This window comes from Cottoperca gobio, chromosome 17, assembly GCF_900634415.1.
Source record: "Cottoperca gobio chromosome 17, fCotGob3.1, whole genome shotgun sequence".
Classification (NCBI taxonomy): domain Eukaryota; kingdom Metazoa; phylum Chordata; class Actinopteri; order Perciformes; family Bovichtidae; genus Cottoperca; species Cottoperca gobio.
The window spans coordinates 12105239-12122506 of record NC_041371.1 but is presented as its reverse complement, the minus strand read 5'-3'; the positions used below and the strand labels follow the sequence as shown (position 1 = coordinate 12122506).

General features: G+C 41.2%; 1 protein-coding gene across 1 annotated transcript in view; it reads right to left on the bottom strand.

Annotated features, from left to right (window-relative positions):
- Nucleotides 1–9291: 9291 nt before the first annotated feature.
- eif2b3 (eukaryotic translation initiation factor 2B, subunit 3 gamma) overlaps nucleotides 9292–17268 on the bottom strand; it is a 31197-nt gene continuing 23220 nt past the window's right edge. The window contains exons 9-12 of the mRNA XM_029454235.1: nucleotides 16986–17048; nucleotides 16672–16820; nucleotides 13210–13313; nucleotides 9292–9528 (exon numbers count right to left, since the gene is read on the bottom strand). Coding sequence (XP_029310095.1) covers nucleotides 9476–9528; nucleotides 13210–13313; nucleotides 16672–16820; nucleotides 16986–17048 — 369 coding nt within the window. The 3' untranslated portion in view covers nucleotides 9292–9475. The remainder of the gene's footprint in view (nucleotides 9529–13209; nucleotides 13314–16671; nucleotides 16821–16985; nucleotides 17049–17268) is intronic.

The following is a 17268-nucleotide window of genomic DNA, read 5'->3' as shown; positions in this document are numbered from 1 at the left end:
AAATAATTATCAGTGGTGGAAAGTAACTAGTTACATTTACTCAAGTACTTTACCCTCGCTACGCTACTTTATATTTTTACTTTTTCCACCCTGATCACAATCATTATAATATAAATGAGATAAATCCCAGCTTTAAATTGCTGTTTCTGTTTGCTAAAAATATGATTTATCATTGACACCAGGGTTCAGAGTAAAGACAACAAGTATATAAATAATATATAAATAATCAAAACTTTCACAGAGGCTGGGATAATAAATACATTAAAAGACTCAAATATCTGTGAAACTCTCTTTTATCATTATGATCCTCTTTGAACTCTTTATTTCAGATCTTCCTTTTCTTCTTTGTTCCTAACGCTAGATAAATAAATGTGGGCGAAAATGCTTTTCTTTGGTTACAAAAAAGCAACAGAGGTGCAGTTGAAAATGTCGTTTTGAAACCTTAAATGTCTAAAAGACATAAAATCAAGCATTTCTGCTGGTCTCCTCAGATCTCTTGATATAACTTGATAAAACAGGATGTATCTACTGACTGTATCAGTCTATCTACTGGTTAGGAACGTGTGATCACAGATACTGTTGTTAACTTCTCATTTACCACCACAGCATATACCTCCTCATCCATCTGTCCAAATGGAGGCGACCACACGTTCTTGTAACCCCCTCACGGTTCTAGAGTGACACTGACCGGCCTGTTTTTTCTGCCTTGCTGGACCTGGTTAAAGTTTTCCTGGACTGGGTTGGGTCGGGTTGAGTGGTAGAGGGAAACAGGCAGCTGGAAATGGGAGCTAATGTGGAATGTGAGGAATTGGGTTGTGTAGTAGGGGGCCCCTTCAAGCCTAACAAACTCAGGGAGGTCCGAGGCCTGGTCTGGAGGCCTTGGATAAATAAACCATCTGAGATGACCATGCGCTGTGCAGATATCTGCCATCACACCGCCCCGGCCTCCAAACACAAACCGCCCAAGCCCTCTCTCCCTCCTTCCCTTCTCCGTGTCCTGTGTCCCACTTGGTCCCTCTCCCTCAATCCCTCCCTCCCTCCCACTCTTTATCCTCTACATTTTTATCTCTTCTACTCGTTCTTTAATTTCTGATTTTCTTCTCAACACTTTCATCTCTCCCCTGTTTCATCTGCTTCTCTACTCCTGCTCTTCCTTATCCCTCCCCCCCATCTCCATTCCTCCATTTCATGTCTCCCCAGTGACTCCATCCATCCATCCGTTCATCCATGCATGCATGGCTGGCTGTCCGTCCGGGGTTCTGTATGTGCTATAGGCAGAGCTACGGAACCGCTCTGGCACTCAGCAGCCGAGACGGCCGGGGTTCAGGCCCAGAGATTGTTTATTTATCAAAGAGAGAGGCAGTGAGACTGGAGGAAGTAAAGATGGACGAGTAAGTAGAATAAAAGAGTGATAAAATACATATGTAATGTTTTTTTTACTGGATCAACAGTGATGCCGTCATCATTTAGGACACACAATAGAAGTGAGGTAAAAATCCAACCAGAAAATATATTATGAGATGATTGATTTTGACTTCTATACAGAAAAGTAATCTAAAAAAAGAGTAAACAAATGATTTTAGATGCAGGTCTGGAATAAAGATAAAGACCCTGTTCACATTATGCAATCACTGAGCAATCTGAAGGCGATTGAGGTGGTATGATGATAATCATTTTTCTACCCTCTCATTACACCCTGTGTATACTTATCTATGTGTGAGGGCAACTTACAATAATTCCATAATGCAAACCACTTTAAAGCACATCACATCTAGCTTTTAAAAAAGACTGAAATATAACAAAAAAGGGAACAAATCACAAACACATTTCGGGTCAAGTCTTATCCAAATGAACAAATCATTTTCATGATAACCAAACAGAAGATTTTTTTGGCTATGGGCCGGCAGACTGGACAAATAAAGCTGTTAATAAAACACACAGAATTGAGTGATTTGATCATGGGAAAAAATATACACGAAATTAACCAAAACCTTTGTACTTTTTCAGTCATAAAACATTTTATTTTTGGACGTTTGATTCAAAGTTCACAGACTCACACAACACACTGTTGGGGGAAAACCCATAAGAGGTTTTTCAAGTTTACTATAATTACATGTTTCTCAGACATCAGTGAAAAGGCAAAAAGTTGCCCGATAGCAGAGAGACACTTTCTGCATTGAGCACCTCTGTCAGTCTCAGAGCAGAGTCGGAGCTGCCACCCACAGTCTCACACAAGATTAATTATGATAATGCATTTCTTTACCCCTTTGTCATCGTAATGAATGGTTGCCTTTCTGCAGGAAAAACACACAAGACACAGAGAGAGACAGAGAAACACACTTTTCTTTAAGTCTTTGTTTGTGCGGTTGTAACAGAGGTATTGTCAGACGCAGCTAGCAGGTGGTAATGCAAACTCAGACCTGTAGCTTTAAAAGAAAGCACGGAACCTCACAACTGTGTGTGTGTGTGTGTGTGTGTGTGTGTGTGTGTGTGTGTGTGTGTGTGTGTGTGTGTGTGTGTGTGTGTGTGTGCATCTATAAGTATATGTGAGCAAACATGGCTGAAACGGTAAGACTTTTCAAAAAAGCGCTGCACTATTGTGATCAGTTACAAACGATGAGCAAGCTTATCAGAAAAGCTCTGATCCAAACGCTTTGAGATAACATACAGCTGTGTTTTTTTTGCACACAAATGATATTTAGTTACATTTTTCAAAAACTGTAGGAAAATAAGCCTTTTTTAATCATATGGGAACTTTTTTACATTTATAATACAAAATCTATTATAGCTTACAATGAAGGAATCACTCAAGTTTGAACACTTCCTGTATATATTAAGCTCATTAATAGTAGCCTTGGTGAGAAATTAAGGAGATTAAAGTGATTTTAAGGGGGAGTGCTAGTAGTAAAATTACAGTGCAGAAGAAATAAAAGGAGACATAATTGAACGTTCGAGAAGAAAATGTTTATTTTTAGTGATTTGGAAAAGCCAGTCTGTTTGCAGTTACAGCTGTAGATGTTATAAACATTCTAACTAATACGATTAGAAAGAAAAGGTCACCCAAGGGTGTAAAGCAGGTCAGTCTGTTGCTTCTTCCTGTGATTTTACTGCAAAAGCCATTTAAGATCTGATCCCAATCAACCACCCAGTCAATGTTTAGTTAATTAGCTGGGGGCCTCCACAGTGACAGACAAGGATATCTGGCTTAGTGTGTGTGTTTGTGTGTGTGTGTGTGTGTGTGTGTGTTATCCCATACATGGCATCTGTGTCTCCGAACACACTCTTTGTTGGCTAAGCAACATAAGCAAGTGTTGTATCTCTAAAGCTTGTAAAAAGAGTGTGTTTGTGTGTGTATGTATTCAGATGTTTAAGTTAGAGATGGGTGGTGTTGGTGTGTCTGTATGTGTGTGTGTTTGGTTGGGGGGGTGGAGGGGGGGTTAGCATCTTGAAAGGTAGTGTGTGGAAAAAAAAGGGAGGGAGGAAATTCATTTGTGGCCGGAGAACACAGAAGACAAATTGAGGAAGTGTTGTGCTAATGTGTAGGGGTCAGCAGCAAACACACACAGGTTTCTGACTGACTGCCACTTGGGTGGCCTGCTCTCTCTCTCTCTCTCTCTCTCTCTCTCTCTCTCTCTCTCTTGCTCACCCACGATCAGCCCTCAAGCCATGAAGCCACCCAGCTACTCAGCCAACCCCCCAACCCGGAGCTCACACTCCACCTCACATCTCTGTGCATCTGGCTATCTCTATGTATCGCACATTTGTCTCCACCATCCATCCGATCCATCTATCTGTAAAAAATGCTTCTGTTTTTTTTCTATTTTACCCCCTATGGGTTCAGCAGGAGCAAAAGCAGGACATCATGTGTTCGCAGAGGATGTCACAGAAAGCAACATGTGTGGAGGAGCTCAACATGTCCACGTTTTAGTGCTTAACACACACTTTTCTGTATATACACAATTCCCTCAGATTCCAACATGACATATTTGGTATCTGCGTAACTTTTAGGATCTCCATTAAAACCCTGAATACACTTCTGTGAGCAATGTTTGAGTGCAAAGGTTGAGTTGGTAATGACTGACCCACCAAGCTGCTTAAGCTGTTAATGTTGCTTGCTTTATTTGACAGGAACAAGTAAAAGAAGCATTGATTAAACTATTCGGTCGCACATTTTCCATTTATTTATAGATAATCCACAGACTTTACTTCGGACAGTTTTCTCCTCAGTAGAAAGTAGTTCCAAAGTAACTAACTAAGTAACAGGAAATTATGATTATTATTTTTAAATATGTTTTGCACCACAAACAAAATTCCATTCACCTCCATTGTATTCGGTGGCAGAGGATAATATCTTAGAACAGTGGCCCATAAAACCAAATTCTTCATGTCCACACATCACTTGTGATAAGTGGGGAAAGATGCTTAATGTGATTTGGGAAAACTCTTTAAAATAAAAACCAAACAGCTGGATTTTATTTAGAAGACTGTGTTTTGGAGGTACACGAGACAGAATCAAGATAACATGTCCAGAGGTGTCATATAATGCATTTGTCTTGATTAAAAGCACCAAATGTTGACATCCATTGGCATTTTCCCCAACCCGCTTTGGGTTCCTTCCCAGACACTGAAAAAACTCTGCTGTGAACAATACTTTAAATCTCCAGACTTCTGTCAACTTCGATGACATTAATGTCCTAAAAGAGATGTCTTCATGATTCACTCTGCGCACGCACACACACACACACACACACACACGAAAACTACACATTGAGCATAGACTCTGAGTAAGTGAAACAGAAACAGATCTTAAAGCTCATATTTTAATACAAAATAAAATTGTGGATGTGCATTCATATGTTAGTTCTCATCCTTGTTAAAACAAATCTTGTGGGAAAATGTGCTGCCAGCAAAACGGCTAACTGATGATAATCCGTGCGTAAAAATGTTTTATTTTACAGATCACTTCTCTTCTCTTCTTGTTTGGGATGCATAATTAGATAACAATCTTCTGTAGAGATGTCAGTAAGTTCCACAAGGCGAAAAAAAAACCAAAGAGCGACAGACAGCCTGATATATGATCTGCGGCTCAACATCTGATCTCCAGATCTGCAAAGCAAACATGCACATTTGTGTACGCATGTGTGTACACCCCTTTGAGTACACATGCGTGTACTCAAAGGGGTGTGAGACGGCATTGATTAGTTTGTGTGACAGAGCATTAACAATGGTCATACACAGGTAAGCCTGCACATATGTGTACACATACACCAGCAAACACATGTATGTGCTGGAAGGCGGGCTCAGCCATGGTGGCGTTGTATTGAAGGTACTCTAGGGTCTTTGAGTAAATATACAAACCTCTACCCAAACACACCCGGCTGCCAGATCTCATCATGTGGTTGAAGAGAGAGGTCAGAGTGTGAGACCGCTAAAAAGGTTAACACAGCCAAGACAAAGAGCACGGACAAAGTGAACCTTAACTGTGGTTTTCACCATTTTTAGCTGACAAATGTAGTTTTTCACATTCGCGTGTAGTCTCTCTTGACGTCTGACTACACCGGGTAGCAAAAGAACAAAAATCACTGCCTTGCTGTGATTTAAATTTGAAATATAGAAGGAATAACTGATTATGCAAGGAGGAAAAATGAGGTATCTTTCAATGTAGACAGATTGGCTTTTCCAAATGTTCACACATTGTGAATTAAAAGGGAACAATGCAACACAAAAGACGAACACAGTAAGACAAGATGCATGGAAAAGTACTGAACAATGATGGATTTCAGTCGGTGAGCTGAATCCACATCTAGAGTAAACACTGTGAGACAAGACACGACAATCCAGCAGTGGGGCCGCACAAAGAATACTTTGTTTATTTAGCAGTTCATCTTTTCAGCCTGGGACACATGCACATTTATGGAATGTATTCTCGTAAGGAAACCAGTCAAATACAAGTGTGACTTCTTTTTTTGAACTCCTCATGTCGACATTTGTATCCCAAATTCATCCTATATATATATATAGGATGAAATATATATATATATATATATATATATATATATATATATATATATATAATAATGATCACAGTTTAAAACATTAGTATACAAAACTTATTATAAAACGTACTTTCACATGTTATGTCACTGCCAATTAAACTTCACAATGAGAAACTAAATATCTCCTTAAAGATTTTTTTATTTTGTTTTCCAAGATGTTAGGATTGTAGGTGGAGCTGTCCCACCACACACACAATCTAATTTTTTCCATCTGTGAGCAGCTATTCTTGCATTGCGGGAAAAATAGCGTACATCAACAACACACTCATAAATCGAACGTAATTTGTAGGAGATGAGGTTGAATAACGGCGCATCCTACATTTACAATAATGCAACTTTAACACAGGATTTAAAATAAAAATGTCCGTTTGGGATCCCAACCCAAAAAAAAACCTGATGACATCGGGGTTATATTCATATACAGTATGTCTCAAAAGTGAGTACACCCTTTAGATTTTTGCAAATATTCTGTTATATCCTTTCAGGGGATAACATTATCCTACTGAAACTTTGATATAACTTAAAGTAGTCAGTGTGCTGCTTGAATAACAGTATAGATTTATTGTCCTTTGAAAATTACTCAGTACACAGCTGTTAATGTCTAAACAGCTGGCAACAAAAGTGAGTACACCCCATAGTGAACATGTCCTAATTGTGCCCAATGATGTTGTTTTCCCACCCTGGTGTCATGTGACTCGTTAGTGTTACAAGGATTCAGGTGTAAATGATAAGCAGGGCTGTTAAATTTGGTGTTTTGGGCACAATTCTCTCTGAATGCTGGACAACATGGCACCTCATGGCAAGGAACTCTCTGAGCGGCTGAAAAAAAGGATTATTGCGCTTCACAAAGATGGCCTTGGCTATAAGAAGATTGCCAACACCATGAAAATTAGTTGCAGCACAGTGGCTAAGATCATACAGCGGTTTTCCAGGACAGGTTCCACTCGGAACAGGCCTCGCCAGGGTCGACCAAAGAAGTTGAGTCCACGTGCTCAGCGTCATATCCAGAGGTTGGTTTCCAAAAATAGACGTGCGAGTGCTTCCAGCATTGCTGCAGAGGTTGCAGAAGTGGGATGTCAGCCTGTCAGTGCCCAGACCATACGCCGCACACTGCATCAAATCGGTTTGTATGGCCGTCGCCCCAGACAGAAGCCCCTTCTGAAACCGATGCATAAGAAAGCCCGCAAAGTTTGCTGAAGACAATGAATCCAAGAACATGAGTTACTGGAACCATATCCTGTGGTCTGATGAGACCAAAATAAACCTGTTTGGGTCAGATGGTGTCCGGCGTGTGTGGCGGCACCCTGGTGAGGAGTACCAAGACAAATGTGTTTTGCCTACAGTCAAGCATGGTGGTGGCAGCATCATGGTCTGGGGCTGCATGAGTGCTGCCGGCACTGGGGAGCTGCATTTCATTGAGGGACACATGAATTCCAATATATACTGTGACATCCTGCAGCAGAGCATGATCCCCTCTCTTCGGAAACTGGGCCGTAGGGCAGTTTTCCAACATGATAATGACCCTAAACACACTTCCAAGATGACAACGGCCTTGCTGAAGAAGCTGAAGGTTAAGGTGATGGACTGGCCAAGTATGTCTCCAGACCTAAACCCAATTGAGCACATGTGGGGCATCCTCAAGAGGAAGGTGGAGGAGTGCAAGGTGTCCAACATCCGTGCGCTCCGTGATGTCGTCGTGGAGGAGTGGAAGAAGATTCCAGAAGCAACCTGTGCAGCTCTGGTGAATTCCATGCCCAGGAGGGTTAAAGCAGTGCTAGATAACAATGGTGGTCACACAAAATATTGACACTTTGGGCACAATTTAGACATGTTCACTATGGGGTGTACTCACTTTTGTTGCCAGCTGTTTAGACATTAACAGCTGTGTACTGAGTAATTTTCAAAGGACAATAAATCTATACTGTAATCTAAAGGGTGTACTCACTTTTGAGATATACTGTAACTTCAGAACGCTTCTCTGGAGCCACAGAATACATTATGAAAGACATGAATTCACTGATCTTGATGATAAATAAAAATGGCCCATAATAGAAGAGTGTGTCTTTGCTTTATACATTTTTTCCCATTTTCTTTTAATAATAAACTTCCCCTTCAAGGGTGAAAATGTGTGGAAAGTTACAGATTTCTGGTTCAACAATCTCATACGTCAACAAAAATCCAGTATACTTCAAGAATCATCAACAATGTTGTACTTTCAACAGTGTTGGGGATTGGTGATTAAAAAAAACATAACTTTGAGTTCATTGCTATTCTTTAGTACAGTATACTGTACATGAATATAAACAGTATTAGGTAAAGATGAAAGCATCATTAGTAATTGTCATTTCTTAAGGAATAATCATAAAAACATGCCCATCTATCTGACTAATGGATAACAAGTACATCTAATGAACAGCAGAGATTGAAGACAATGAGACATCATAATTACTCTCTCTCTCTCTCTCACACTCACTCACTCACACACACACACACACACACACACACACACAGTATAAATGACTCCTGCAAGGCCAGACACAATAGGAAGCAGAGGACAGAATCACACACACACACACAGCCCTGTCCTCATCTTCTTCCTTCGTGATTAAGGAACTTCAAACCTGTAATTTAAGAAATGCTCTTCCGAAGGAATGCAATAAATCTTGTGACAGCAAAGGGAGCGGGAAAGAAGAGAAAAAAGAAAGAAAAGTGTCAGGCGCAAGTCAGTTTCCTCCTCTGCCGTGTTTGTGTGAGGGTGGGGTGTCGGTGTTAACTGATACAGGATCAAGCTGGGTGGTCCGGGGCCTACACATACACCATTTTTGTGTACAAATAAACTTAACCCCCACGCCATTGTGGTCACCCCTCCCACTGATTTTCTTCCTGCATCTCTGGTCTTCACAGCTGCACAGTGTGCACATTAACACCCATGCACATTCAAACGTGTACGAGTCTCCTCCCTCTCAAACAGGGTAAATTGAGTAATTGAGTCCTGCCATTATATGAGACGACACCAGTCTGATAATAACCAGTGTGGCTGAACAATTACAAAGCTCTACCTTGAACTGACAATTAAGCTGTCTCTGTCAAACAGATGACATCATTGATTTATTTCAGTGTGTGACTTAACATAAAAATGTTGTTGATGTTCTCAAAGCAATGAACACCTGAACTGAAATCCCTAGAAGATCAACACAAAACAAAAGAAAACAAATAAAAACTCCAACATGCCGAGTCATTGGTTTTAGCACTTGTCTTTATTTGGACACAATGTACAAAAAAGCCGATGAGAAGAGAGTGTGGAACCGTCAAGCAGCATCCAGGCTTCTGATTGGTCAGTCAGACGATGAAACAGTTGTCCTGTGCTTTGCTGCTCTCTGATTGGCTAATAAGGTGATGCCACTCTATCCCCGTGGGAGCTAGATCTCCATCAATTGGTCCGTTCCAACGATGACCTCGTTAGTCCTCTCAGCTGAAGAGAAATTTATACAGAAAATATTATTTTAAAGTTGATTCTCGTGTTTAAAGAAAATGGTGGTAAACACAATCAATAAACAGCATCTTTCGCTACGCACATCTCGAAATCATGCCACTAAAAGGTCCGGCACTTTTACTTTGAAATTGTTTGTTTGGCAGGTGACTGGCAACTCTCGAATGTCTCAGTTACATCAACACGTTTTTAAAATAGTCCTTTACTCGAAACTTTATTAAAAGGACGCAGATAACATAACTTTTACCTAATAATTAAAAGTACTGAAGTGTTAACTCTAATGGGATACCCCTTTAGGTCATTCCTGCATATTCATTTTGATACTAAAATGAATGGAAAACAATGGCTGCCTGGCATGCATATCTGCAATTTGTAACGGGCTCGTACATGCAAACCCACTGTATGGTGCTATAATTTATTTGAAATCCGTCCCAGAATCTTCATTGTGACTTAGGTCACCCTGACCGCTACCCCTGAACCTCATAAAAATAAATATATGATGCTTGAAACTGAGTCTGCCAACATTTTCTCTCTATCTCTCTCCACCCAAAGCTAGTTCAGCATGAGGAGAGCAGCCGCTGCAGCTCCCTCCATCCCTCCATCTCCCAGCATCGGTACTGATCCAAAGCAAATGGTGGCAGAGAGTAATGTTCCATCCACACAGACAGGTTTTAGTGTGAAGGAATCTGCTGCTCAGAACGAGTATATCCTGTGCTGTGTGGAGGGGAGGACAAATGGAGCATGGGACAGCAGGAGAGGGAAGGAGAAGGAGCGACTGGAGAGAAAGGGAGGAAGGGTTACTCAACCTGGGTCTGTAGATTCATCAGTAACTTATATAGTGTTTGAATGTCTTAAGATATATTTTCGTAATATTATTACTCTCCTGAATAAATTGTTTTGATTACAGTTGATTAAATCTCCAAATTTATGTATTCTGGATCTGTTACCAAATCATTACAAATGAACCAAAGAGGTTAGGGGTCCGTCTAGCTGCAACAACAAGATATACGATAATATTGAGACACTGGAACCTTCTAGCCCCATGTTGCTTTAAGGAATTGATTGAGCTCCTTTTTGGCCCTAATAGAAGGAATGTCTGACTAAATTTGTACTGGCACCTGGTATAATGAATTGGTAGATTCAGATGTAACTGGTATACTGTTTTATTTGGTCTTTAATGGATTGAATGGGTGAGTTAATTTAAGGGGAGAAATATCTGTTTGTGGCTTTATACTATACACACACACACAACATTGTGTTGTACGCCCCTTTGTTTTGTTTGATAGGATGTTGTCTGTGTTTTCAGTAAAAAAAAAAAGTGACAGAGAACTTTTGAATATTATGAGGTGTTATAACATTTTGTTCTGTTGACTTGTCAATAATATCAATTAAAAATAATTTTAAAAACCTATATATTTGCATATTTCTCCTGCTGGACCATTGAAAATATACAGCTCCAACTCTGACCCGAAACAACTAATAAAGACGAGAAATAAGCCTTGTGTTGTAAGCACATATTCTAATCAAATATAGTTGATTGTGTGTGTATGTATCTACAATGTATGCCCACTGTTTTAATGCATGCATATGTGTGTATTTATCAAAGCACCCAGAGGAGAGGTATGTATCTTTTAAATATCAACACCTGACAGACCTGTATCTCTGTGTGTGTGCATGTGCGTGTGCGTGTGCTGTGTGTGTGTGTGTGTGTGTGTGTGTGTGGCTAACTAGCAGGGTGGTCCTTAGCTGCTAACAGCTTCAGCAGTTGAGTGGGTGTGTAATGTCTTTCGCAGCCTACGGTCAGCCAGCTAGATTAGTAGCGAGAGACAATCCTGTGCTTTCTTACAATACGATGTCAAGTAAACAGGAGAACAGATTTGGTCATTAGAGCAACGTATTGTATAGATTAATCTAACCTGAGCTGATCTAGATCACCTGATCGACATACTGGCAGATGGGGATTCTACCACAAACTGTTGAGGCATGTTTTAAAGACAATTACAGTGGACAATATATATATTTTAAAATATTTAAAATGTATTAAACTATAAAATATATAATCTCATTTGCTGACCAGGACAACTTGCAGAGTATTAATGTATTCTACAGGCACATGACGCTGGCCATACAGGGTCTCTGATCCAAGATTATGATAAAAGATAATCTTATGTTTTAGGTTTGTTTATATTTCCTTATTACTCTGCTCAGGGTGAACTAGATTTTGATATCCACCACATGTGTCCGTATGTGCCAGAAAGTTAATGCCAAAACAAAAAATATATATAATTATGAACAACTCAGCGATTCAAGAACCTAAATGGTAAATGTCCCCTCTTCAGGCATGGAAGAAGAGTTGTTTTTCTATTGCTCTTTCTGAGGTCCTTTTTTGTTTCCTGTATCCAATTTGAGAATAAGAGACGGCTGTATGCTTTACATACTGTAAAGCCCTCTGAGGAAAAACTTGCGGTTTTGGGTTATTTAAATAAACTTGACTTCGCTTGACTATATACAGCCGATCCCTTTTAGAATGTCTATTAAAGAGACAACATGGCATTTTATAAAATAATAATCAAAGAGAGTAAAAATACAATAAAAACACCAATGTGTCTGCATGTGTGAGAGGACATTTTTATAAGAGACAAGAGAGACTTTCTGTCCATTAGAGACACAGAGGCTGGAACTCTGCAATTGTGTGACTGCACTTTGGCTATACAGTGTATGCAAAACAATTGTCCAACCAGGGGTCCGCGTTTCAATTAGTCGATAACATAAAGTTAGCTGCGCGCTGCTGACCAGTGGGAAAACATTTGCCAAAAAAAGCTGAAGCAAGATCCGTTTTAATGCAGCGAACGCTCACTGGACGCTGCAAGAAACTCTCAAACATTTTTGAGGTGAGTTTAGCTCAAATTCACACTGTTGCTACTTAGAGCACCCTGTTGTTCACTCAATTAGGCTGCTCAGTCTGGTAGCCGAGCTCTCTCTCTCTTTCTCTATGTGTGTGTGTGTGTGTGTGTGTGTGTGTGTGTGTGTGTGTGTGTGTGTGTGTGTGTGTGTGTGTTGGATGTGGCTGGAGGCTGCGGCTGTTGAATTCCGGGTGGTCCTGTTCTGGCCCTGCTCTCTAACCTCTCCATCAATGTGACACACACACACACACATGTACGCACACACACACACACACACACGCACACAGCTAGCTTTGGGGACAAGAGGATTAAGGAAATAAAAAAATCTCTGACAAATCTCTCTATCACACAGACTTCAGAATTAAGAAACTTTCCTAGTTGGCTTGAACACTTGGCACTTACAGACAGATACCACACACATACATTAACACCTTATTTGAGTCAGCCGAGGAGAAGTGCCGGGGGCTTTAACAGATAGCTTAAGTTGTTGTACTGAATAGTGTTATAACGTGGGATGTTTCTGTTACTTTGTTTATTCTGTCCTTTCTTTCAGTGTCTAGTTGATTTAATTTGGGGATGCAAAATGGTCAACTGCTGTGTGTTTGGCTACATTTAAATGCTCAAAATGTTCCTCCTGGGTAACGAGACAAGAGAGTTGAGCGAGGCATCAAGAACTGACCATTACTGTGAGAAGATATAAATGGAAGTAAATATTTTGGGGGCATTATTTTGTGCGTGCGTTTATGATAATGGAACTTACCCTCTGGTTCGATCTGTTGGCCGCTTCCCACCAGACAGTATCTGATGTCTGCTCCTCGGCCGATGACAGCATTACTGCAGATCAGGCTGCCCTGGATATTACACCTGGAAACCACACACACAAATCACATTAAATGCATTCTTGCTACAGCAGTGAGATCTGGACTCCCAGTGGGGACACACGATAATAAAAGTGAATTAAAAGAACAAATATATTCCTGTTACATGCTTATTATGTTTTACAACTGTTTCCTCCCCGTACAATTCTTAATACTTTCACCTAAGAATGAAAAATCATTTATTGGTAGAACTGCTCATAACTCACATCGACATTATGGCCATAACATAAGGCGATGTGGGGTCAGAAGAAGACATCGACAGAATATTCAATAATGAAACATTCACATGAACCTTAAATGACTACATATGGGCCTGAAAGTGGTGAGCCAGTGGCTCATTTCTGACAGTTTGCAAACTCTTGAGTGATTCAATATTAATATTTTTGCTGGGATAGGTTTGGTAGTTTTAAAACATGATTTTCCGACTCTGTTTGCTCTTTGGGCCCGCTGGAGATTCAAACGTGTTTATGGTTCACATTATGTTTTCTTCTGCGTACTTATGTACACACGCACACATGGGCATGTACACACAGTTAAGAACATTCATACTGGGAGCTTCCCAGTACAGCCACAGCCTTCCCCTGTTAGCTGTTAAGCTCTTCCACTCGTACTCGTTGAGTGACAGCCATACTGGAGGTCAAAGTGACAGCAGGAAAGTTCTGCCCATCTCCCAAATCAGGGATCTTCTCAAATGCTCCGAAGACTCAAACACATCCCATCAACTGAACTTAATGACGTGAAATTAGCATACATATTAAAGAACAACAACAGCCCAAGGTGTGTGCACGTGTGTGTGTTAAGACGTTGTTGGCCCTGAGCTACAGTCCCACCTGAGCTGGCAGTGCCAACCCACCGTGCATTCTCGCATTCAGCCAAACCATCACCATAAAATTCTTGGAGGGGAGACACAGACAGTCTTGTGTGTCCTGTGTCGGCTAACCGTGGAGGGCGTGTATGTGTGAGTGCGTGGGTTAGAGAATGTGTGCTTCAGTAGCTCGGGGAGCCCGGTGGAGAACACATGTTGGTCTTGCCCAGGCAGTGACGCACACACACTTGGCCCTCTGCACCTCACACACAGACAGGTTTGTATTGGCCCATTCTATTCAGGTGGTTAGGCCTGGAGGGAGAGGGAGAAAGGAGTGTGTGGATGTGTGCGTGTTTGTGTGTGTGTAAGTGACTACCTAGGAGGTGGTGGTGGTAGTTGGTGATGGGAGATTACAAGATTCAGAGTTTTGTAACATTAGAGAGAGAGTGAGAGAGAGAGACCACCAAAGAAGCTTCAGAGCTGAAACACCACTAATTACTTACACCGGGGCTCCTCCTTGCCATGACCCCCCCATCCTCACACACACACACACACACACACACACACACACACACACACACACACACACACACACACGTCAACCCCCACCTCCTGTGCCAACCCCCCTGTAAAGTTGACCCTTACTATCCCCCTTCCCAAACACGCAGCGCTTTGTCAACAAGTTCTGGTCAGCTCCAAACAAAGAAAGCAGAAATGCGAGGGGTTTCTGCGACATGGCCGGGGTCTGCTAATCCCCTCACACTGGCTCTTTCTTTCCTTCTTTCTCCTTCCTTCTTATGTCCTCAAAAAAAAAAGAAAAAAAAGAAAAGAAAGAATTGCAATTTCTTTCTTGCGTGCTAGCTTGCTTTCCCCTCGCTTCTTTCTTCCCTTCTCCCATCTCTCTCGTTCTTTCATGCCTTTGTGCGTGCACCTACATGGGCATGATGAGGGTCCCCATGCTGGCTGGCTGGGGTCCCTGAAAGGCTTAAGAAGAGATGGAGAGAGACAGAAAGAGAGAGAGAGGAGAGAGATGGCATTGAGGCGTTGATTGAGAGAAAAGAGAGGGAGGAGTAAGAAATTGAGATAAAAGAAAAGGAGCCTGTGAATGAGTGCATTAAAATCCAGACTTGAGGCCAAGATGAGTCTCTTTCCTGCAGGGTTTCTGGGTAACAGACTGAGCAGATCAATCTACATGCTAATTCTACAGTGGCAACTGGCGCTCTCTGTACAAATCCAACAAAGCAGTCAATTTTGTCCACTTTAACTACTTGCTACATTTGACCATCGTGATGCACAGTAACGTGGCTGATCATGATGCAGCACTATTCAGACCAGCGCTTTTTGTCCTCACCAAGTGAAATCATAATGCGGCAAATACAATATCTGCCATGTCCTGCATGGTCGCCTGAAGCTTCCTCGCCAGATTTGGAATTGAAAATCCATCCTGGTTCATTGAGGTGTTATAATCATTTGGTTTGTACGGATGATTTTTTTAAGAAGAAGCACATGTGTAGAACCTTTCGCATTTCCTTTGGTAGTTTGTTTTCTGTTGGACATTATGTGTAGCAACAATCACAAATAGGCAAATGCACAGAACTTTATTTACAATATAAATTTAGTTTGATATCAAATATGTCGGCCTTCATTTTGGGCGCATGTGTACAGAATGTTGAAATGGAAGAAAAAGAAACGTCTTGGTTTGGAATATTTCGCTAGATTATCAAAATGGAAACAGTCACATTTTCTGGGGAATGGTTAACTGGTAGTGATGAAATGGATCACTCGATCATTTCAATGCTACTTACTTCCTAAGATGAATTATCATGTAGGCCAGATGAATACACCTTTCAAACCCCCATGGTGTTCCACAAATTCCATAACCAGTGGGAACGTTGGTATAGGCGAGTAAATTAGCGGCTAAATGAAATATATGGATGTTGTGTGTTTCAGTTCATCAGCTTTGTGTTTGTTTGGAACTGGTCTCTGGCTGGTTGCACACCAATAGATGCATTGTTAACTCAGCGCTCCCTGATTGACCCCATAGAGCACAGAAAACAAAACCTGGTACACCTCCTATCAACGGACACACACATCCACAAGCATCTGCCTAACACACACACACACACACACACACACACACACACACACACACACACACACACACACACACACACACACACACACACACACACACACACACACACACACACACACACACACACACACACACACACACACACACACACACACGTTTTCAAGAAAATTCAATGGAAAGATACGCAGTGAATAAAGAACGAGGCATACCACTGCCTTTATATGTGAAAGCCAAACGGTGTCAACAAAGGGGAAAATGTTTAGTAGTTTTTTGGGATACTGCAGGGACAAGTCTTTCCTGCCAACACAATCACTCATCTTATTTTGAAATCTTTGTTTACTAAATTCCACTGCTTTGTCACAAACTGTCACTTCAAAGCACATGTTATCAACGAGTGTGTGCATGCGTGTGTGTGTGTGTGTGTACAGATGTGTGTGTTCTCACCCCTCCTCGATGGTAACCCCGTGCATGATGATAGAGTTGGTGACTTTGACCTTCTCTTTTACAATGGAGTTGTTTCCGATGGTGGACCTCTTTATGGAAGTCTTATCTGCTACCTGGCACATTGCTCCGATGATGCTGTCTGAACCCATCTGAGGGCAGAGCGGACACACACAAACATTACTCAGACATGAATACACACGGGCCTCTCCAATGATGATCAAGTGTGAATTACTAATAGCGAGTTAGTAAAACATAAGATAACAGAGATATGGTTTGTGGACTGACTAATGGTACTTCTACTACGTTATAATTACCTGACATCTCTCAGAAATGACAGCAGATGAGTGGACTGCTGGCTCCTCAAACAGCTTTGGGGCCTAAAAGGGCGAGCACAGAAGACAGAGAGACATGAGATTAAAATAATACAAAGATGAATGAATCTGGAGGAAGTGGGTTCAATATAGCAACAATGAGAGGGATAAGAGATGCGGTAGAGGAAATACCAGACTCATGATTGATTAATCTGCAGATTGTTTTCTAGATTAATCGTTTAGTCTATTTGGAAAAATCACTTTCACAATTCCGCAGAGCGCACGG